The sequence below is a fragment of the Mesoplodon mirus genome (genome assembly GCF_964341445.2).
Source record: "Mesoplodon mirus genome assembly, chromosome: 7".
In the NCBI taxonomy this organism is placed as follows: domain Eukaryota; kingdom Metazoa; phylum Chordata; class Mammalia; order Artiodactyla; family Ziphiidae; genus Mesoplodon; species Mesoplodon mirus.
In genome coordinates this window covers 70,973,801-70,996,967 of record NC_138983.1, presented here as the reverse complement: position 1 = coordinate 70,996,967, position 23,167 = coordinate 70,973,801, and the positions used below count along the sequence as shown (strand labels likewise).

General features: G+C 41.4%; 1 protein-coding gene across 7 annotated transcripts in view; it reads left to right on the top strand.

Annotated features, from left to right (window-relative positions):
* Window positions 1-6,943: 6,943 nt before the first annotated feature.
* UEVLD (UEV and lactate/malate dehyrogenase domains) overlaps window positions 6,944-23,167 on the top strand; it is a 49,166-nt gene continuing 32,942 nt past the window's right edge. For 6 of the 7 annotated variants that reach the window (XM_082628925.1, XM_082628927.1, XM_082628928.1 and 3 more), the window contains exons 1-3: window positions 6,944-7,053; window positions 14,392-14,476; window positions 17,728-17,793. In XM_082628925.1, coding sequence (XP_082485051.1) covers window positions 7,012-7,053; window positions 14,392-14,476; window positions 17,728-17,793 — 193 coding nt within the window. In that variant the 5' untranslated portion in view covers window positions 6,944-7,011. The remainder of the gene's footprint in view (window positions 7,054-14,391; window positions 14,477-17,727; window positions 17,794-23,167) is intronic. The other variant, XM_082628926.1, reaches the window with a different exon arrangement.

The window sequence follows — 23,167 nt, the reverse complement described above, 5'->3', positions numbered from 1 at the left end:
CTCATTGTGGTGGCTCCTCTTGTTGCAGAGCATGGGCTCTAGGCACACGGGCTTCAGTAGTTGTGGCACGCGGGCTCAGTAGCTGTGGTTCGCGGGCTCTAGAGTGCAGGCTCAGTAGTTGTGGCACATGGGCTTAGATGCTCCGCGGCATGTGGGATCTTCCCGGACCAGGGCTCACACCCATGTTCCCTGCATTGGTAGGTGGATTCTTAACCACTGCGCCACCAGGGAAGCCCTGTTGTATTCTTTTTGATAGTGATGGGTTTTCTTCTGGGATGCAGTTAAGTTACCTGCAATCAGTTTGAGTGTTCTGAGGTAAGTTTTAAGCTTTGTTATGGTGGGCCAGGAGCAGCCTTTACTCTAGAGATAATCATCCCCACTACTGAGCTATGACCCTTTTAAGCGCTCTCTCTGATGCCAATGGTATTAGGTCTTTCCGATCTGTGGAATTTCCCACAACTCCCAGCCCTTCTGGGAGCTCCAAGAAATGTTTGGCCTACTGTTTCTGGGTGGTTCTTTTCCCGGCCTCATGGAATTTTACCCCATGTGTCCACAGACAGAACTCAGCTAAAGACTCACAAGGGTCCCTGTGGAGATGTCCAGAGTTCTTTCTCTGTGGAATTGCCTCTTTTCAGTACTCCATCCTGCAAATTCCTGGCACTTTGGCCTCCTTTGTAGGCCACTATCTTTCTTTTCAATTCAGCTTTGTTTGGGTAACCCCTCTCTGTGCTGCAGTCTGAAAACTGCCTCTGGGCAGTAGGCAGGGGCTTTTAAAGCTCATCTCTTTTGTTTCCTTTCTTTCAAAGTTCACAGTCTGGTGCTGGCCCTTGTGCAAGATCTGAAAATAATTATTTCATACATTTTATGCAATTTTCTATTAGTTTATGGAGAGAAGACAACTCCTGTAGCAGTTGATTCTTCATAGACAGAAGCAGAAGTCTAACTTATTTTTTTAATTCCTGTATAATATTCCACGTGTATTTCTTCTTTCTCTCTCTCTCTTTTATTGGCCGAGCCACATGGCTTGTGGGATCTTAGTTTCCCGACCAGGGATTGAACCCAGGCCCCAGCAGTGAAGGCGCCGAGTCCTAACCACTGGACCGCCAGGGAATTTCCTCATCTTTCTCCTAATAATGGATATATCAGTCAAGATCTAGTCAGGAGATAGAAACTACACAATAATTTGAACAGAGAAAGTTCGATAAAAAGAATTATTAACTAGGAACAGGAGATTAATGGAAGAGGTAGAAAGCTCTACGTGTCACAGGAATAGCAATATATAGGGAGCAGCCACCACCACTAGAACTGAGGCAAAGCATCCAAGGAAGGAATAAACTTGAAAGAGTCTCTGCCCTTACAGGGTTGAGATCCAAAACTTGGACAAGTGGTGGTCATGACCAACTGGATGGTAGGGAAATCCAATGAGCTGCTGTAGGCTGAACCTGGTACGTAGGGCGCCACCCTCTGAGATGCTGGTGGAATCTGCTGGGAAGTCTCCATGGGGGGCGTCTGTCAAGCTTACTGATCATTGCTGAGAATCTACCCTCTGGGGATACGCCAGTAGAATGTACTGGGAAGCCACCTTGTTGGGGGTGGTAGAACTCATTGAGTAGCAGGAGCGCCACTGAAACTCAATGGAAAGCACCGTACAGAAGGGCCACTGAAACTCGACAGAGGTGAGCACTACTGGATATCCCAACTCGTGCCACTGGCAGCCACACGGTAGGACCAAGAACAAAAGCACACTGGAAGGAGGAAGTCTCTTACTCCTGCAGTATCACCCCCAGGCCCTCTATTGACAAAACTTAATATTGTGCCCACTAGCAAGGGAGAAATGCTTAAAAGGTCCAGCTCCACAATAGCAGAGCAAGCAATAAATGGTGTAATTGGAACTGAAAGGTAATAAATTAGTAACAGGCACAATGTGCATTTAGATTTTTTCCCCAACTTTTTATCACCATAAACAATGCTGTGATTGTCATAAACAAAATTTCTTGGACACATTTCTCTTGCACGTTGCCATTTTTTTACTTAACCAGAGAAGCAGCAAAATGACCAAAAAAAAGTATGCCAGTTCAGACAGAGCATGAAAATTGAGAGGCGATATAAAATCCTTAGAAAAAAGAACTAGTTTGAGAAAAGAAAGATTGCAGTTTCATTTCACAAGGTCAAAGGACATTTGTGGAAGGATGGCCTGAGATGCAGCATATGCTGTCAGTCAATGAATAACAATATAAGCTCCACACATCTAAAGAGTAAATGATACTGTCTTGTTTTTTTGGTTTGTTTTTTTTTTGGCCCCGCTGCACATAGCCTGTGGGACCTTAGTTTTCCGATCAGGGATTGAACCTGGGCCATAGCGGTGAAAGCACTGAGTCCCAACCACTGGACCGCCAGGGAATTCCCAATACTGTCTTCTGATGGACAAAATTTCTAAATTTTCATGAGGTCCAATCTGTCTATTTTTTTCTTTTGTTGCCTATGTCTTTGGTGTCATATCCAAGAAATCACTGCCAAATCCAATGTCATAACGCTTTTGTCCTACATTTTTTTCTAAGAGTTTTATTGTTTTAGGGCTTACATTTAGGTCTTTGATCCATTTTGAGTTAAAATTTGTATATGGTATTAGATAAGGATCTAACTGCATTTTTGCATATGGATATTCAGTTTTCCCAACACCATTTGCTGAGAAGACTGTCCTTTTCCCACTGAATGGTCTTGGCACTTTTGTCAAAAATAATTGACCATATATGTGAGGGTCTGTTTCTGGACTCTCTACTCCACTGGTGACATACTTAAAGCAGTCAAAATCACAAAGGCAGAAAGCAGAATAGTGCTTGCCAGGGGCTGGAGGGAGGGAAGAATGGGAAGTTATTGTTTAAAGGGTACAGAGTTTGTTTTACAAGATGAAGAGAGTTATGGGGACAGACGGTAGTGATGGCTGTAAAACATTACGAATGTAATTAATACCACTGAACTGTATACTTAAAAATGGTTAAGATGGTAAATTGGGGCTTCCCTGGTGGCGCAGTGGTTAAGAATCTGCCTGCCAACGCAGGAGACACGGGTTCAATCCCTGGCCCGGGAAGATTCCCACATGCTGTGGAGCAACGAAGCCCGTGTGCCACAACTACTGAGCCTGCGCTCTCGAGCCCGTGCTCTGCAACAAGAGAAGCCACGACAATGAGAAGCCCACGCACCACTCACTGCAACTAGAGAAAGCCCGCGCACAGAACAAAGACCCAACACAGCCAAAAAAAAAAAAGAAAAAAAATATAAAAAGATGGTAAATTGTACATTATGTGTATTTTACAATTAAAACTTTTTTTAAAGAAGTAAATGATAAGGATACATTTGTCTGATATTCAGAATACCAAGGTTTTATCCCTAAACAATGTGTCTGATAGGACTCATAACTATGAAAGCAAAGAGTGTAAACAGAGATCAGAAGCAGAGGACAAAGAAAAGCCATTCTTGTGTTTGTTCTCAAACTATAAACAAAGGAGCAGAATATACACTATTCCCATTTCTTAGCCTGGGGACTTTTTTTCTCTTTTAATATAATTAACATCTTTGTATAATACATACATCCTGGGTACTTTTATTTCTCTAAGACAAATTCCCAAAAGTGGGGATAAAACTGGTATGTATATTTAATTTTGTAACCTTTTCTCCCCAGAACATTGTCAGTAATACATCTCTTATTCAACAGGATCTCAGAAACAAGGAAATAGGAAATACTTCACTAAACCTCAGTTTGCTCAACAGTAAAAGTGAGATAATAATTGATAATAATTCCATCTAGGGTTTTGTGAAGATTAACTGCAATGAAGCATGTAAAACTCTTAGCAATGTACCTTCCACATGGGAATTGATAGCTACACACATGCGTGTGTGGGCACGCGTGCGCGCACACACACACACAAACAGGCGTAGAGTGTTCCTAGTGCCTATAATTCAGCCATAGTTATTAAACCAGAAGAGAATTGGTGGTTTGGATGGAAGGCCTCTTCCATAAAAGGTTCTTTCATAAAAGATGGAAGAACCTTGTTCAGGCCTTACTTCTAACTTGATAGCTTTTCCTTGATTAATAGATTTCTGATAGGATCTGTTAAATCTTAGAATCTCTGGAAGTTTCAAAGTTTCTGAGGTGTGTTAGATCTGGCTGAGGTGCTTTTAACAAGCCTCTTATCCTTCAACCACCTCACCTCCTACCTTGTCTCCCGGCTTCCACTCTCCACTCCCCACCCCCCGCCACCCCAAGTCTCTTCACAACTCATCTGTCAGACTTATTCTTTTTCAACTCAGTCAGGTCGTGTCACTGCTCTGTTCAAAACCCTCCAGTGGCTTCCACTCTCTCAGAGCAAAAGCCTAAGAAAGAAAAAAGCGGCTCCTGACATCTGGGAACTGGACTGACCTAGCTAGGTCTCAGTGTTGCTACAAGCTGACCTGGCCCTCACAGCCAGGCTCCTGTTGTCTCCTGTTGGATATAAACAATCTCAGAACACTGACGTCAGACAGGGTCACTCAGACCATGATAAAATGAGACCAAACAAGGCCTCGTCATAATTTCTTCTAAGCAGGGACAAAAGCAAGGTCACTGTGCAACCCAGGAAATACCCAAACATCCTCTTCTCTCTGCTAATGGCGATTACTGGTTCTCTACCAATTACAGCCTTAACCTTGCTCTAGTTTACCCATCTGAGAGATAATATATATTGAGATACCCAATCATAGAATTGTCCCTGCCTTCTGACAGCACCCAATCCAAAGTAAAGCTTTGATTCCTTAAGCCCTCTCCCAAATCACCCAGAGCCCAAATCCTATAATAGGTTCTTTCCACACTCTTAGTCAGCTGTCCCAGTGGTTCTCCACAGTATCTGCTCCCTCACGGGAAGGAGGAATTAACCCAACTTGTTTAAGTATGGGTGTGTTCCTGATGGTCTCTGGTGGGAGGGCATTGACAAGCCAGAGTCACAGTTGTCCACAAAGTTCTTATAGTGGTTAGAATCACCCAGGCTTGTTAAAACAGATTGCTTGACCTGATCCCCAGTTTCTGATTCTGCTAAGTCTGGGGTGAGGCCTTAGAATCCATATTTCTAACAAGTTCCAGGTGATGCTGAGGCTGCAGGTCTGGGGACCACACAGGAAGAATCACTGTCCTAAACCATCTGTGGCTTCCCCTTATTTCTCTGAAGTAGCCTACTTCCGCTTCCTCACCTCTTCTTTGGACTCCAGCCACACTGGCCTCCCCGCGGTTTTGACTCTCCCCAAGCACACGTCTGTCTTAGGGCTCTGGATGCCCTCTAATATGGAATGCTTACTTTCTCACCTCTCAGGGAGACCTACCCTCACTTCCTTACCCTGCCTTTTAAAAATTATTCCTCACAACACTTAATCAGTTCTTACATACGGTCTAATTTACTTACTATTTTTATTGTTTGCTCTCCTCCTACTAATAAAAGAATGACAGCCTTAGGACTGCTGATACTTTTGTCTATTTTGTTTACTGCAGTATCCTCAGACCTAGAAAAATATTGCAGGGGAGCAAAATTTGCCATCCTAAAATGTGTCTCTTTGGCAGGAGGGTCAACTTAGGATGCCCATTTTTAAGGCCCCAAAGACTTCCCCCTAACTGCCTAAAAGGATTTAGAGAGAAGGCCCGTTCCCCTAAATAAGGTGTCACCAGAGATATCTGCAAAGAATATGGGCTAGGTGTGGTGGCGGGAACTCGGCAGAGCCTAGAAATCAGAGTCTCCTAGTCTCTGCAAGGGCCAGCAAACATTTGTTTACCAAGTATTTACTTTCTCCATGTGAACTGCCTTTCTCCCCTTTGAAGTCTCAAACCACAACCCCCAACATCCTCTTTTGCCATAGCCGAAGATGGTATTTAGGGTGAGGACTTCAGCCATTAAGGCGAGTCACTCAGTTCTCCTGGGTCTCTCCCAGGTATACATGCTATTAACTTTTGTTTGATTTTCTCCTATTATTCTGTCTGGTGTCAGTTTACTTCTTAGACCAGCCAGAGGAAGCTAGAAGAATAGAGGAGAATTTCTTCCTCCCCGACAATATCTAGCAAGTAGCCAATGCTCAACAAAAGTTTGTTGAATAAATAAGTGCTCCTTCCAGTCTTTCCCTTTCTTCTCCCAGTAGAATCACAGCATTCCTACCTTTGGCTCTTCCTATAAATACAATCACCTTCTTGCCCACCCAACCTCTTGACAGTTACAATAGCCAGCTCCCAGGACTTTTTAGGCCCACTGGCTCAAACCAGGGATGAAAAGCAGCTAAGTAACTCATTCAAGGAAATCAAACAAGGCCCACAAATTGCATCTCTTCGTCTTACTTCTCCAGATGACCTTAACCACCAATCTACCTTTTTTTGTCTTCAAACTCTGTTACCTGACTTTTTCCTCTCTCGGCCACCAACGCTGTTATGCTCTGCCCTGCCCCGCCAAAGGCACACCACCCTCACTCGGCTGCCTTATCTCCCAGTTCTGACAATTCTCCTCCTGCGTCCGTTTTCCTTTCCAGCCCCCCCGAAATTTCTCTTTTGAAGCTCCATTACCTCTTCCTTCCTAAATCCAACCACAATTTGGGGTTTTTCTTGATCTTTCTCGATACTCTACTGAATTTATCACATCCTTCTCGAAACTCTCTCCCAGAACAGCGCCAATTATCTTCTACCTCCTTTACTGCTTTTCCTCGGGTCCTTCCTATTCCTGTCTTCACCGATGTCCCCAAGTTTCCCTCCAGCAAGCTGGGTCGTGGTTCCCTTGGCGCTCACGCGTTTCTGAACGCGCTCAGGGTTCGCGGAGGAGCAGTGGTGAGACTCCGGGCGGAGCCTCGCTGAGCCTAGGGCGTTGGACACCGGTGGACTTTCGAGTCTGGGAAGGGGCGGGGCCTTGGACCGCTCGGGAAGTTTGGTCCTCGGCAGCCTCCGTCCAGTACAGTGCGGAAGGAGATTCCGGGGCTGGGGTCTCAGAACCCGGCTCGTGGTCTTGGCTGGAGATGGAGTTCAACAATGAGGGTGTGAGGCGACTGCTTGGCAAGGTGCGGCCAGCCCGCCGGGCAGGGTCTGGGGCGCCGGGGCTTGGGGGCGTTTCCACCCCTGGCCGGGCCACCTACTTGAGGCGTTTCCCCGGCTTGTCAAGGGGCTTGGAGCGGGGGGTGGGCTGGCCTGAAGCCGGCTGCGGGGAGTGGCCGCAGGGAGGGCGCGGACCTCTCCTTCCCGAGGCCGGGGCTCTGGCTTCGCCTGCAAATCCGAGATCCCCCAACCTCCACCCGCTGTGAGACCTTCTCACGCCACCAGCTTCTCTTGGTCTCAGCTTCCAGCCCTCGCCAGTCCCTTTAACCACGCCTTTCTCTCTGCAGAAATGGCCTGCCCTCACCCCACCCCCTTTTTTTATGACTTGCGTTGCTAATCCTTTGTAGGACTCAACTCAGATGTCACTCCCTAGAAACAGAATCACTACCTCCTTTACTTGCTTTCAGAAATATCGATTATCACATCTGGAGTAATTATTTACATACAAACCTTACTCGGGCGGTAAACTCTGATGGCAGAGACAGTGCTGTAGTATTCCCATCACCTAGCCTGGCACGACGGAGTGCTGAGTAACTGTGCAGTGAATGAAAGACCTGTGTAGACTTAAGAATGAAGACAGGGTTGGAAGGCCCGGAAAAGATCCTCGTAATGTTGAAAGGTTGAGGTGGAGGGCTGACCCGGAAGTCTGACCTGCGTTTCTCGGGCATGACTAACGCCAGTTTCTATGTTACACCAGGCTCTTAGTTCAGGCTCTCTGATTCCGCACCAGTGTACAGGCTGAGGCAACCACATTTTTCACCAGTTTCTTAGTTATATGATTCATAATGCTTCTTAAAACTTTGCTATGCGGAAACCGTACGTTCATGCTGTTTTTTTTTTGTTTTTTATGAAAAAAACTGATAAAAATTTTATTGAAGCATGAGACATGATACATTCTGAATAAAACAATAGCAAAATGTAATGGCAGCAGTTAAATATGAAACATATACATGCACATACTTTTCTGGTTCTTTTGATTACATTTTCCTCTCAAGATAAACTGCTCTCTCTTTAGTTGGGTTTGCCTGTGTCTTTTTTTTGTTGGGGCAGTTTGTACACCCCTTCGAGGTTTTGAAGCCTTATGATTGAAATTGTTTATATACTTGATTTGAATGATTTTATCTACTGTGACAGGTGTGTAGGTCTTTAGGAAGAGAAGTATCATCGTCCTTAGGATTACACCCTTTCTGTCTCCTCTTCAGAGAACATGAAATTAAAAGAACCACTCTATCAAGTTTTTCAGTGACGGAAGCATGGTGTATTGTCCAGGGGGAAGAATTGCTAAAGCTGAGAATAGAAAAAGAACTTCATAATTTTGGTGGAACTGGAATGCAGGAAAAAGACAAAAGAGAGACAATAATTTTCTCAAGGGTGGGACCAGAATAGTTGAGGAAGGTTTTTGTCTTTGTTTTTTTATCATCAGTGCATAGCATGGAGTCTGGCACTTAGGTGCTTAATAAATGTCTGTTGGATGTGTAAATGAAGGAGACCATTTAGAAACACGTTAGTCCAGCAAATATTTCCAAAGTTCCTTAACCCTCGAGGTAGGCAAATAATATAATAACTTAATACTTAGAAATAATTTTACTGCTGAAAAATTTGTGAAGTGAACAATACATTAAAATCAAGCAACTGTGAGGAGAACATGAAAAATCTTATTGAAATCAAATGAACCCTAATAAGTATTCCAACCTAGATAAATATTGCAGCTTCGTGGATGTGAAGATGTCAGCTCTCTCCAGATAGATCTATAGAGCCAAAGCAATTCCAATCAGAATTCTAACAGGGGGCTTCCCTGGGCTTCCCTGGTGGCGCAGTGGTTGAGAATCTGCCTGCCAATGCAGGGGACACGGGTTCGAGCCCTGGTCTGGGAAGATCCCACATGCCGCGGAGCAACTGGGCCCGTGAGCCACAACTACTGAGCCTGCGCATCTGGAGCCTGTGCTCCGCAACAAGAGAGGCCACGACAGTGAGAGGCCTGCGCACAGCAATGAAGAGTGGCCCCCGCTCGCCACAACTAGAGAAAGCCCTCGCACAGAAACGAAGACCCAACACAGCCAAAAATAAATAAAATTTAAAAAAAAATTCTAACAGGGTATTTGGGGAACTTTTCAGACTGATTCTAAAATCATTTGGAAGGGCAGAAGGCCAGGAATAATCTTGACATTTTTACAGAAGAAGAATAGTTGTGAGACTTGCTCTACCAGATGTCAAGACTAGTAATTGAGGCTTAGTGTGATATTGGTATAGGATAGACAAATTAACCAGTGGAACAGACTAGAGGGCTTAGAACCATGTTCACATGTGTTTGGAAATGCGATAAAAAACAGAAGAGGCATTGCAGATAACTACAGAAAGGAGAGTGCAGAGACAAATGATTATCTATACAGGAGAAAATGAAATTGGACCCTTACCTCTGACCAAACATAAAAATTCCCCGTGGACTGAAGATTCAAGTGTAAAAGACGAGCTTTAAAACATAAACAGATAAATGTAGGAAAGAATCTTCATGGACTCAGAGTATGCAAACATTTTTTTAAACAAGACGTAAAATACTCAAAGAAGAGTGATAAATTTGATTGCATTCAAATTAAGAACTTTTATGTATAAAAAGACACCACGAAGAGAGTGAAGAGGCAAAATACAAACTTGGAGAATAATATTGTAACGCATAATTGACGAAGTATTGGTATCCAGAATATATAAATTAGCCTACAAATCAATATTAAAACCAATAGAAAATTGGACAAAAGACATGAATAATCTTTTTTTTTTTTTTTTTTTTTTTGCGGTACGCGGGCCTCTCACTGTTGTGGCCTCTCCCGTTGCGCAGCACAGGCTCCGGACGCGCAGGCTCAGTGGCCATGGCTCACGGGCCCAGCCACTCCGTGGCATGTGGGATCTTCCCGGACCGGGGCACGAACCCGTGTCCCCTGCATGGGTAGGCGGACTCTCAACCACTGCGCCACCAGGGAAGCCCACGAATAATCATTTTTTAAAAAACAAAAGAAGAATCAGGGAAATGAATGTTTGCTCAACCCATTAGTAACCATGGAAAAGCAAATTGAGAGCATGGTAAAACACCATTTTCTCTCACTAGATTGTCATAAATTAAGATCATTTCAAAGGGTTTGGAGGATGTGGATGAATGGGAATTTTAAACTCTATGGTAGTTACCATAGAGAATTCATAATATATGAAGCAAGAGACATTCACAGAATTACTCATCATTAAAAATTAGAAACAACCCAAATGTTCATTGACAGAAGGAAGGATAATTTGTTCTGTACTCATTCACACAATGGAAGACACTGTGCAGCAGTGAAAATGAACGAACTACATCATGCAACAATACAAGTGAATCTTAGAAACATATTCAGTGAAAAAAATGGGAGGTTATATGCAAGATTATATTTTGATTAAAACAAGAAACAACTAAACAACAAAGAGTGTGGTGTTTAGGGATGCACACAAATGCGATAAAAACTATGTAGGGCAAAAGCAAAGGAATGTGACCACACAATTTAAGGTAGGCAGTTGAATGGTTAAGAGGAGGAGCACCCGGACAGATGTAATGGAATTGGAAAGGTCTGTGCTGTCCAGTATGGTAGCCATTAGCCACATGTGGCTCTTTAAATCCATCAAAATTAGATAAAATTAAAAATGAGTTTCTCGGTCACACCAGCCACATATTAAGTGTCAGTAGCCACATGTGGCTTGTGGCTACTGTATTGGACAGAACACATAATGATCTTTTCCACCATGGCAGAAAGTTTTGTTGGACAGCACTGTTCTAGATCAAACATGGGTGAGTTGGTGCCTGAGTGTTTATTCTTCAAAATGTATATATATATATACATATATGTTTGTATGTATATATATTCTTTAGTTGTATTAAATATTAAGTTAAGAAACTTCTCTGGTTCCCTAATTCCTATTTCCCACTCCCCTGGCCAAGTTACCTTGGACAGGTAACTTAACCTCTATTTGCTCAGTTATGAGATAATAGGATTGGATTTGATCTGTAAGATTCCTTAATGCTTAACTTTTTTTTAATAAAATGATGCCACAAAGTATTCCTCAGGGTGTTCAACATTTGAGCAATGTCATACAGGAGTACTCTTGATGTTCGTAAGTATCAGTCTACTAAATAAACATACTGTAGTATAGTGGATAAAGTTAAAATTTTAGTAACTTCTCAATTTTTCAGCTGATTTTTATGATAGTATAATTGCTTTAGTTTTAGAATCTCATGGGCCAGTTTTCCTCTTTAGTTCCCTGCCTGCACCCTTTAAGCAAATGGCATTATCTGAGGCATATTCCTTGGAGAATGTTATACAAGCTTCTCTTAGGTGGTATAAGAACAGTAATGGAATATATGTCTTAATATTACACTAAGAAGATATTCTGTTTCATATATAGTGAAAATGATATGCTTTTTATTTTTCTAGGACAGATAAGATAGGTCTTTTTCGTCAGAAAGGCAAATCACATATTCGACTAGTAGTGATGTTTGGATTTTCAAGCTCTAACAAAGAGTGCTTTTGCCCTCTTTTGACAAACTTTTATGTCAGTTTTGCAGTTAGATCAATTCTGGTATATAGCCCCATGCAGCCATTAATCATTACATTCTCACAGGATGTTAAGGATGTAGAAAACAGCTTATAACATCAAGTAGAAAACAAAAATTATTTGGTTCATAATAAATGTATATTCCAGGTGACAACGATGCAGCCTTTTGTACATTTGTGTAGTGTCTGGAGTTGAGATGGTTTCATTCACTTTTGTTTTCACTGAATCAGGGACACTGAATCTGGGACTCATTTTTACCCTGCTGTAGTTAATACTGATCGATTCTTAGTTTTAGTGATGTTAGTGATCGATGCTCAGTCCTTTGGATCATAATTGCTTTCTATATCCACTCTACTCATATAAATCTGCCTCTTTGCTAACTCCCATCCAATTAGCCTACATTTATTGAAGCCATACCCTGTGCTAAATGCTATGGGGAAATAAAAATGAGTAAGAGATGTTTCCAGTCCTCAAGTTGTTAATTATACACTTTTTCTTCGCCAAATTCTTTCCCATCTTAAAATGACCTTCCTCCTTCCCTCTAATTTTCTGTACCGTTCTAGGCTCTAATGTGAATTGTAGACAACTCTTTTCAGAGGCCTTTCTGTAACATAGGTATGCTTTGTTGATTCATTATTTCCTGTCGGTACTTACTATTGTATACATATTTTGTTTAATATCTCACTTTTACATATGTTAATCATGAAATCTTCATACATACCTGCTGAAGTTGGCAGGCAGTAGAGCTATATCTCTTTTGCCCATGAAAAACTTAAGACTCAGAGAGAGGAAATAGGATCTCTTAGCAGTTATTTTATTTTCTCCCAATCTCCTCCAACCCTAGGCAACCAATAAGCTACTTTCTGTTTCTATGGATTTGCCTATTTTGGGTACTTTATATACAAGTCATACAATATGTGGCTTTTTGTGTCTGTTTTCTTTAACTTAGTGTAATGTTTTCAAGGTTTATCCATGTATGTATCAGTTCTTCATTTTTATGGCTGAATATTCCATTTTATGGATATGTCACTTTATTCATCAGTTGATGGGCATTTGGATTGTTTTCACTTTTTGATTGTTATGAATAATGCTGCTATGAACAATTGTGCTCAAGTTTTTGTGTGGACATGTTTTCATTTTTCTTGGGTATATACCTCAGAGTGGAAGTGTTGGGTCATATGGTAACTCTGTGTTTAATCTTTTGAAGAACTGCCAAACTCTTCCAAAGCAGCTGCACCATTTTACCACCAGCAGTGGTGTATGTATATGAGGGTTCTGATTTCTCCACATCCTTTCCCACATTTGTTACTGTCTTTTTGATTATAGTATGAATCCTCCGACTTCTTTTTTTTTTTTTCTAATTTGTTTTTGGCTGCATTGTGTCTTCGTTGCTGCACTCGGGCTTCCTCTAGTTGCGGCGAGCGGGGGCTACTCTTTGTTGCGGTGCGCGGGCTTCTCATTGCGGTGGCTTCTCTTGTTTCGGAGCATGGACTCTAGGCGCGCTGCCTTCAGTAGTTGTAGCACGCGGGCTCAGTAGTTGTGGCTCGTGGGCTCTAGAGCGCAGGCTCAGTAGTTGTGGTGCACGGGCTTAGTTGCTCTGTGGCATGTGGGATCTTCCCCTACTATGGCTCAAACCCGTGTCCCCTGCATTGCCAGGCGGATTCTTAACCACCACGCCACCAGGGAAGCCCTTTTTTATTCTTTTTTAAGATTGTTTTGGCTGCATTCCTTGAATTTCCATATGAATTTTAAGGTCCATTTGTAAATTTTTGCAAATGAGCAAAAAAAGTCAGCTGGGATTTTGATATGGATTGGCGATTGTTGAATCTGTTGGGGAGCATTGCCATCTTAACAATATCAAGTCTTCTGATCTATCGACAAGGGATATCTTTCTATTCATTTAGATCTATCTTAATTTCTTTCAACAAGGTTTTGTAGTTTTTAGAGTCTAAGTTTTGCATCTTGTTAAATTTATTCCTAAGTATTTTATTCTTTTTGATGCTATTGTAAATGTAATTGTTTTCTCAATTTCATTTTCAGAATGGTAATAGACTCTTAACATACTTCTTTTTTTTCATTTAATGCCTAGCACATTTAATGCCTAGTCCGGGAGGTGGGTATAATTTCTCTTCGCGAATGAGAAAATAAGTGCAAAGAAGTTAAATGATTTTGCCCACAGGGCAACCAAGGTAGTATTTCTGAGACTACATCTGGATGAATGAGGAGGCATTTCACTCAACCTGACTGCAAACCTTTGCATGCTTTCTGTTTTCCCTTTGAAACCCAGCTGCGGTACCAGGTAGGGAAATTCAGGGTGTCTCAAGTGAATGAGATATTCAGGCATGAGAGGTGGATCTTACAGTGATGAGAGGGGTGCTACATCCTGCCCTACTTCTTAAGCCTTCAGGAAGTATTTAGAGGCATTTGATATAGTGATTAAAGGCCCAGGCACTGGGCTTGAGCTCTGGCTTCACTACTTAACTTGCTATCTACCACAGCAAGTTATTTTGATTCTCTGGCTTTCATTTTCATCTTCTGTAAAGTCAAGCAGTTATAAGCCCTGCCTACTTCATAGGGTCGTTATTAAAAGGATGAAGTCAAATACTATTCATGTTTGTAAAACTCAGAGCCCAGGGCCTAGCACATAGTAAGTGTTCAGTTAAATGTTAATTTGTAATTGTTCTGTTGCTTATAATTTTATTCTTATTCTGTGTTCATTTTTCTCTCTTCAGTACAAGTTCAGGGATCTAACTGTGGAAGAACTGAAGAATGTAAATATGTTTTTCCCACATTTCAGATATTCCATGGATACCTATGGTAAGAATTGTATCTTCTAGTTTTTGCTACATTATTTAAGCTATTAATTATTTGTTCCTAGAGATCTACAAACTTATTATAATTTCTCATTTCTCTCTTTTTTTTGTGGTACGCGGGCCTCTCACTGTTGTGGCCTCTCCCGTTGCGGAGCACAGGGCTCCGGACGCACAAGCTCAGCGGCCATGGCTCACGGGCCCAGCCGCTCCGCGGCATGTGGGATCTTCCCCAACCGGGGCACGAACCCATGTCCCCCTGCATCGGCAGGCGGACTCTCAACCACTGCGCCACCAGGGAAGCCCTCATTTCTCTCTTTTATCCCCTGATTTTGAGCTACATTTTATGACCTGTGGTTTTTGAGGAAATTTAAGTTAATAAAATTTATATGGTATTAGTTTTCTATTGCTGCTGTAACAAATGAACACAAATTTAGTGGCTTAAAACAACACAGGGACTTCCCTGGTGGTCCAGTGGTTAAGACTTCGCCTTCCAATGCAGGGGGTGCAGGTTCAATCCCTGGTCAGGGAGTTAAGATCCCACATGCCTCGAGGCCAAAAAACCAAAACATAAAGCAGAAGCAATATTGTAACAAATTCAATAAAGATTTTAAAAATGGTCCACATCAAAAAAAAAATCTTTAAAAAAAAAAGCAACACAAATTACTTAACTTAATTGTATCTAAAAAGTCTCTTTGCCAAATAAGGTAACATATGCACAGGTTCCAAGGATTAGGATATTGGACATCCATGGAGGCCATTATTCTGCCTACCACATATATGGTTGATAATAAATTAATAGCAAAGTTTTTGTTATCTTCTTCACTTAATATAGAGGGTCTGGTTACCTGAGAAAGATTTTACTTTACTATCTTTCAAAATTTCTGACCACAACCCACACTTGGAAATGTATTTTCTATCATGACCCCATATACACACAACTAAAGTATTATGTACACCTTGGCGTTTTCTATTCCATTCCATACCGTTTAAAAAAAAAATGCTGATTGAGACTCACTAAATTGATTTCAGGACCCACGAATTAGTCAAAACACAGTTTTGAAAAGCTTCTTTATTCTACACGGGTATGTTTTGTATTTGAATTAGCTTGGGTTACAAAAATATGTCTAATTCAGAATTATATATTGGAAAATTTGAGGCATTATTGAAGTATTTCTTAGGAATAGCTAATTTTATGTGTGGAAGAAATGATTAGATTCTGGCCTACCTGTGTCTGGCCTCTCTTGATTAGTACCCAGGTATTTGGTGCTGCATAAATGCCTGGGATGGGGGATTTAACAGCTACTATTTATTCAACACCAGATATACTTCCAAATGTTTTATCTATATTATTTTACATATTGTTGTACAACCAAAGCTGTGAGGTGAGTATTGTCATCTTCATTTTTCAGAGAAAGAAACTGAGGCTCAGAGAGTTTAAATAACTTGCTTAAGATTACACAGCTAGTTAGGCATGGAGTTGGGGCTTGTACTCATGTCCATCTTGCCCTCTGCTTGAATAATACTTGTTCTTTTACAATCTATAAGTAATCTTATAGATTTAAACCTTTGTTATACCAGTTAATTCTTATTCTCATTTCCCCCATCTAGAGAAAGTAGGCTGTGGTGCCATTAAACCCTCAAGCTATAGGATTAATATTGTCAAGGTACATTTTATTATTGAAGACAATGTTAGTCATGTATTATAATCATTTTTCTTTTGGCTTTTTGAATAATTTGGACAATGACTATTTACACCCATAGTTTCTCTACCACATTTTCAGGTTCTTCTGTGTCCCCGAGAAACAATCCCTGTTCCACTCCTCTGTCCATTTTAGTTTTGCCTTAAGAGTGATCCCTCCACCCACTGTTACCTTTCACTCGTATAGTTCAAGGTAAATATTTGTACTTATGTACACTCTTGGCCTTGAGTTTTCTGTCAGCCTGGCTTTTCCTCTTCTCCCTTTCTGATAGGTCATCAAGTCTATTTAGACTTTTTTCTTCCCCTGCATAAATAGTATAGTAAGCTACTGAAGTCCTTAAAGGACCACATTCCAAGGCAGTTTGACAGTTTGAAACCAGATGTAGTGTTTTCTGTATTCAGTTCATAAGTTAGGGCATTGATTCTCCATCAGTGTGTCCCAGATGGGTAAGTTGAAATTTCAGGGATGTGAAGATTGAGAAAAGGTTGAGAATAATGGAGTTAGAGAAAGCAAAGATAATTATTAATCCTTCTAAAAGGTCACTTTCAAAAGTAAAACTAACTTCTTTTTTCTGATTATAAAAGTTATAATCTGATATCTGAAAGTGATTATAACTGATGTCACATGTGACAATTATTTGATAATGTCCCCACATTTTATAATCCTTTACTTCTTATTAAGGGTTTTCACATCATCTCATTTAATCATTATGACAACTTTATGATGCAGTCTTGATAGATTTTATATCTTTATTTTATAGATGATGAAACTGAAGTTCAAAGAGGTTAAAGTAACCAAAAGTCACACGCCTCTGTCGACGGAAATAATAAACAGTCTGTAATAGGAATAGAAAAGAGTTTTATTTGAGCCAGTCTGAGCACTATAGCCTCAGATAGTTCTGAAGAGCTTTCCGAAGAAGCATGGTTTTCAGCACAGTTTTATATCTGTCAGAACAAAGAACATCAAACATCACAGGGGTGCATTCCTTCAAGGTTTCAAAAAAAGACAAATGAGCATGCACACAATGAGTCAGCATGGCCTTGGCGCCTGTGAAGGGAGCTTTATCATTGAAGGAGTGCTAGCGTTGATGTTTTAGGGAAGGGAGGCATTTATCCCTGTCTTCAAAACAGACATTCTTTACTTCTGGACAATGCACCCTTTTCTTTAATGATTAAAGCAGATGTACAATGTATGTTTAATGGGCCACAAAACTGGCTATTCTAGTTAGCATAAAGCTTAAGTTAAATAATGTATAAGCTAGGATGACTTCCCCATATTTCAATATGTGAAAATTTCTTCCATCACCTCTAAGTAGGAAAAGTTGGCCCAAAACTTGGGATTTCAGTATCTAAGTCCTGTGTTCTTTCAACTACCTGCTCTGCTTTCTAAGAGAACATCATTGAGTTCTTTGCCCTTGTCAACATATTTACTGATTCCTAGATGATGGTATTTAGAAATTATGTGTGTTTCCGTATGTGTGTATGTACATGCACACACTTTAATACAGTTCTTCCTACTTCTGATTGCGCATTCTGGGGCTTTTTTTTTCTTCCAGTTTTCAAAGATAGTTCCCAGAAAAACCTGCTGAATTTCACTGGCACTATTCCTGTGATGTATCAGGGTAAGTGTGGAAGTTGAGAAAATGTGGGAATTTTCTAAAAGAGCAGTTTAATTAGAACTTATATTTGTTTAGTTCCATAACATTCTGAAAGTGGTTTTTTGTTTTTTGGTTTTTTTTTTTAAAGAACATTGTTACAAGCCGGTCAATTTTTTATTTATTTATTTTTTAAATATTTATTTTTTTGGCCACACTATGTGGCTTGCGGGATCTTAGTTCCCCCAACCGGGGATCAAACCTGGGCCCCCAGCAGTGGAAGCTCAGAGTCCTAACCACTGGGTTGCCAGGGAATTCCCCTCAAAGTGTTTTAACATGTATATGATCTATACTGAACCTTACTGGATATAGCAGAATGCTGTCCCAGTGAAGGAAGGCTTAGGTTAATACCAACAAATTCAGTTCAGTTCAACGAATATTTATTTATTGAATGTCAACTATCTGCCCACTACTCTGCTAGGTTTTGAGGTACAGAGGCGAGCAAGACAGACATAGGTCTGCGCTTGTGGAGAGCTAACTCTGCTTTCCATAGCAAACTGCAGGGATCCCACCTTTCTCTCCCATTACATGAATGTTTTGTTCCCCTCCCTTTCCCTCTATATGATGTAGCATTATCCCCATTCTATTGGTGAAACTGAGTCCTGCTCACATGGTTTACCTGAGTCCACACAGCTGCTATCAGACTGGAACTTAAAACTCCAACAGGGGGCTTCCCTGGTGGCGCAGTGGTTGAGAGTCCGCCTGCCAATGCAGGGGACACGGGTTCATGCCCCGGTCCGGGAAGATCCCACATGCCGCTGTGCGGCGGGGCCTGTGAGCCATGGCCGCTGGGCCTGCGCGTCCGGAGCCTGTGCTCCGCAACGGGAGAGGCCACAGCAGTGAGAGGCCCGCGTACCGCAAAAAAAAAAGACTCCAATAGGAAATTTTTTAAACACAGGTGCCATTAAAGCTCAAAAAAAGCAACATATTTTCAGATGACCTGACAGGTTAAAATAGCTAAGTGTTTGCCCAAAAAGAAAAAAAAAATCACTAACTTCCCTATAATTAATTCTGTTTGTCTAGACCTACTTCCTTCAACATTTAACAGGACTAACCTGTCAGATGGGTGTCATAGGAGGTTGCTTATCTAGTATGATTTGAAGAACACCAGAGAAGCATTGGTTCCAATTATTTCTCTGAAGTGGTGCTTGAAATTCCACCATTAAAAATCCATTCCTCTTTTAAAATGCAAATAATCTCAGGAGGAATAACATCCCAAATCACTAATATACAGTGCTGTGTTTATAGAAAATGCTCGGTAAATATTTGTTGAATGATTGAGTTAGTTTATTTGATTACTGGCTGAAGGGCTTAGGAATAGATGAACTTACTGGGTATTTGAAAGAGGAGGTGCACTGAAAAAGGGCTGAGGAAGATCAGGAAACCAAATGGGGAGAGAGCAGTGCAGTTTGCTGTCTCTTACAAAGGATTCATCACTGTATTATGGGAGCACATTGCCCAACAGACACCAAGAAGATGTATTTTGGGGGACTTTTTTCAAAGTAAGTGCTTCATTATGGTAGTGGCTAGACTGTTACAAACCCTCCTTTATTGCTTCCCCCTGCCCCCGTGATGACTTATTGCCAGGGGTACACTCATGTTTTATTCTTCCTCTGTGTATGTTCAATCATAACATCTTTGGCACAGAGAATGCTTAGAAATCCAGTTTGGTTTTTACAAATAGGAATGTGGTTGGAGATGAAAGTAGGTAGCAGTGGGCTCTGAAAAAATTGCAGTGAGGTAGGCAGAGCAGGTATAGAGTCGATTTTTATTTTCTTTCCTTGCTTCTCCCCTCCCAAACTCTCAGACTGTTTTCTGGCTGCCTAGAGAATTTTACTGAGACCTGTTTCCCATTACTTGTATTCTGTGTTTATTATGGTTAGATGTTAGAGAGAGAAAGAATTCTTACCACCCCAATGATTGATTGATTGATTGATTGACTGATTCCATAGTTCTTACCAACCCCAGTGATTTCAAGGGTAGTTGCATATTGACAGAGGAACTTACAAATTTAAATGAATCATTGCTTAGTAGCCCTCAGTTTCTAGGACAATGTGGAGAGGTTACAGGAGGGCATAAAAGTTATCTTAAGATGCCACTCATTGGCACTCTGCATCTTCCTAGAGCGGTGGAGTCAGGTCATTGGTTCTTATGCTGGTAGTAATTCCAAGGTAGTAATGATACCTGCAATACCTTTTTTTTTTTTTTTTTGTAGTACACTCTTTTTCCTCTTTGCTTTTGACTGGAATTATAGCGACTCCTTGTGATGCATACTAGTTATTTCCTGCTTATCAGAAGGTCAGAATGTATTATCTTTCTCATCTGTAAAATGGGCCAATGATAGAGCCTAACTCTACAATTTTGAGGATTAAATGCATTACTGTAAGTAAAGCTCTTAGCATAGTTCCTGGCACATAGTAAGTGCCTAATAAACGTTGGCCATTATTATTTGCATGCTTTTGTTACTTTTACCTGGTTACTAGGTTTGTTAGTATAATAATAGTACATGCTCATGTTAAAAAAATTTAAACAGTTGGAAAGAGATGAGGTTAAGCTTATATCTAACCTCCCACTCAGTGCTATTCCCCAGGTGAATCTTCTGTTGATATTTCCTTATATATACCTGCAGAAGTTTTCTGGATTATTTCTTTTTTTTTTTTTTTTTTTTTTTTTTTTGTGGTATGCGGGCCTCTCACTGTTGTGGCCTCTCCCGTTGCGGAGCACAGGCTCCGGACGCGCAGGCCCAGCAGCCATGGCTCACGGGCCCAGCCGCTCCACGGCATATGGGATCCTCCTGGACCGGGGCACGAACCCGTATCCCCTGCATCGGCAGGCGGACTCTCAACCACTGTGCCACCAGGGAGGCCCTCTGGATTATTTCTTATCCCTCCAAGATTGTGTCAAGGTTGTGATGACACTTTTCCTTCACCCACCCATTGTTTAGAGATATGTATCATCTTAGTAAGATGATACCCATCTGAACTTTATTTACAGCTAACTTAAATTATGTCCTTATGATATAATTACTTTAAATCTGAGGACTCTACCAGGAGTCCTGACTCTTTGATAATGAATTACTGAAAGTAAGTGGGCAGGGTAGGAGGCAGGGCATTTGCTGACAGAAAAGAATGAGAAAGAAGGACGAAGGGCATAGAGAATACCAGTAGTGAAATCTTACAAGTTATAGACATGGGAATCAGGCTCACCATGCGCTTTGCCAGGAGTGTGGTATTAAAATGCATGCTGCTGGGGAGAGGCATTGATGGAGGCAGCAGATCCTTGATCAACCAGGAAGATAACCTTCAATAGACATTCCTTTCCTTTTCTTTAATGTGTAGTGATTAACATTAGAAAATGGCTCCATCCAGATTGGGACTACCACTCCAAAACAAAAAAAATTGCATGGCCTAGGACTTCCCTGGAGGTTCAGTCTTTAGGACTCTGCACTGTCAATGCAGGGGGCATGTGTTCAATCCCTGGTCGGGGAACTAAGATCCTGCATGCTGCACAGCGTGGAAAAAAAAAATTTCATGGTCCAAACAGTGGCTTATAAATGTTTGATTGCGACCCACAATAAGAAATACTTTCGTATACCTAGTTATATATGTATATAACTAAAATTAAATATTATTGTTTGCAGCCCACTAAATTAATTTCATGACCTATTTATTGTGACCAACATTTGAAAAACACTGGTCTAGAGTATATAACATTAGACAGAGTGACTTCTGGAGGAATGTGATGATGTGTCTCAATACCTGTTGGCCACTCTGTGATGCTGTGATCACATGACTTTATAATCATAGAGTACCAACAGCTATGCCTGTATCCATACTGTAAGTACTTAGATACTAGGTATGGTGATGGATGTTAGCTAGACTTATTGTGGTGATTATTTTGCAATATATACAAATATTGAATCATTATGTTGTATACATGAAACTAATACAGTGTTATATATCAATTAAGCCCAAATAAAAACAGTTTTTTAAAAAATATTTATTTATCAAACAACCCATACATATTTGTTAGTATAGACATCATGCAAGGTTAAAACATATTCAAACATCAAGATCCACATTCAGGGCCTCCCTGGTGGCGCAGTGGTTGAGAGTCCGCCTGCCGATGCGGGGGATACGGGTTCGTGCCCCCGTCTGGGAGGATCCCATATGCCGCGGAGTGGCTGGGCCCGTGAGCCATGGCCGCTGAGCCTGTGCGTCCGGAGCCTGTGCTCCGCGACGGGAGAGGCCACAACAGTGAGAGGCCCGCGTACCGCAAAAAAAAAAACAAAACAAAACAAACAAAAAAAAAAAAAAAAAAAAAAGATCCACATTCAGGGCTTCCCTGGTGGCGCAGTGGTTGATAGTCCGCCTGCCGATGCAGGGGACGCGGGTTCGTGCCCCGGTCCGGGAGGGTCCCACGTGCCGTGGAGTGGCTGGGCACATGAGCCATGGCCGCTGGGCCTGCGTGTCTGGAGCCTGTGCTCCGCAGCGGGAGAGGCCACGGCAGTGAGAGGCCCGCGTAAGTTCTAGAGGCTGGAAGTCTGGGGTCAAGGTGCCAGTGTAGTTGGGCTCTGGTGAGAGCTCTCTTCTTGGCTTGCAGATGGTTGCTTTCTTGTTGTGTCCTCACATAGCAGAGAAAGAGAAAGAGAAAGAGGAAGAGGAAGAAGAAGAGGAGTAAGAGGGAAAAAGAGAGAGAGAGGGAGAGAAAAAAACAGTTTTTTTAATACTTAGATAAAATTAGAAGAGGAGTATGGTTCTGAGAACTGCTGATATAAAATAGTAGAAATAGTACTAGGACATTTCTATTAGGTAGTGACTTTCAGTTCTCTAGAATTACATGGGAAGCTTTTAAAAAATGTTGTCCAAACCCTGTCCCACTGAATCAGAAACTTTTGGGGAGAGGCCTGGATATTGGTATGTTTCAGAGTTCCTTAAGCATTTCTAATATGCAGACAGAGCTGAGTATCATTGTGCTTAGGGCAGGAGGAAGCAAGATGAAAAAAGCAGAGGATTTCCTTAGTAAGAAAAAGATTGCAGTGGAGAACAAAACTTTTTATTTATACCTTGCTTATTTCCAAAGTGGGTTTGAGGTAAATTGTAAAAATTGCCAACCCGTCATGGTACTTACCATGTCATGTACTGTTCTAAGCATTTTATGTACCTTAACTAATTTTATCCTCACAACAATCCTATGAGGTAGGAGCTTTTATTATTCTCATTTTGTAGAGGAAGGAGTTGAGGCACAGAGAAGTTAAGTAACTTGCCTAAAATCATATAGCTAGTAATGTGTGCAACTAGGATTTGAACCTAGGCATTTGTGCTCCTGAGCAGCCATGTTT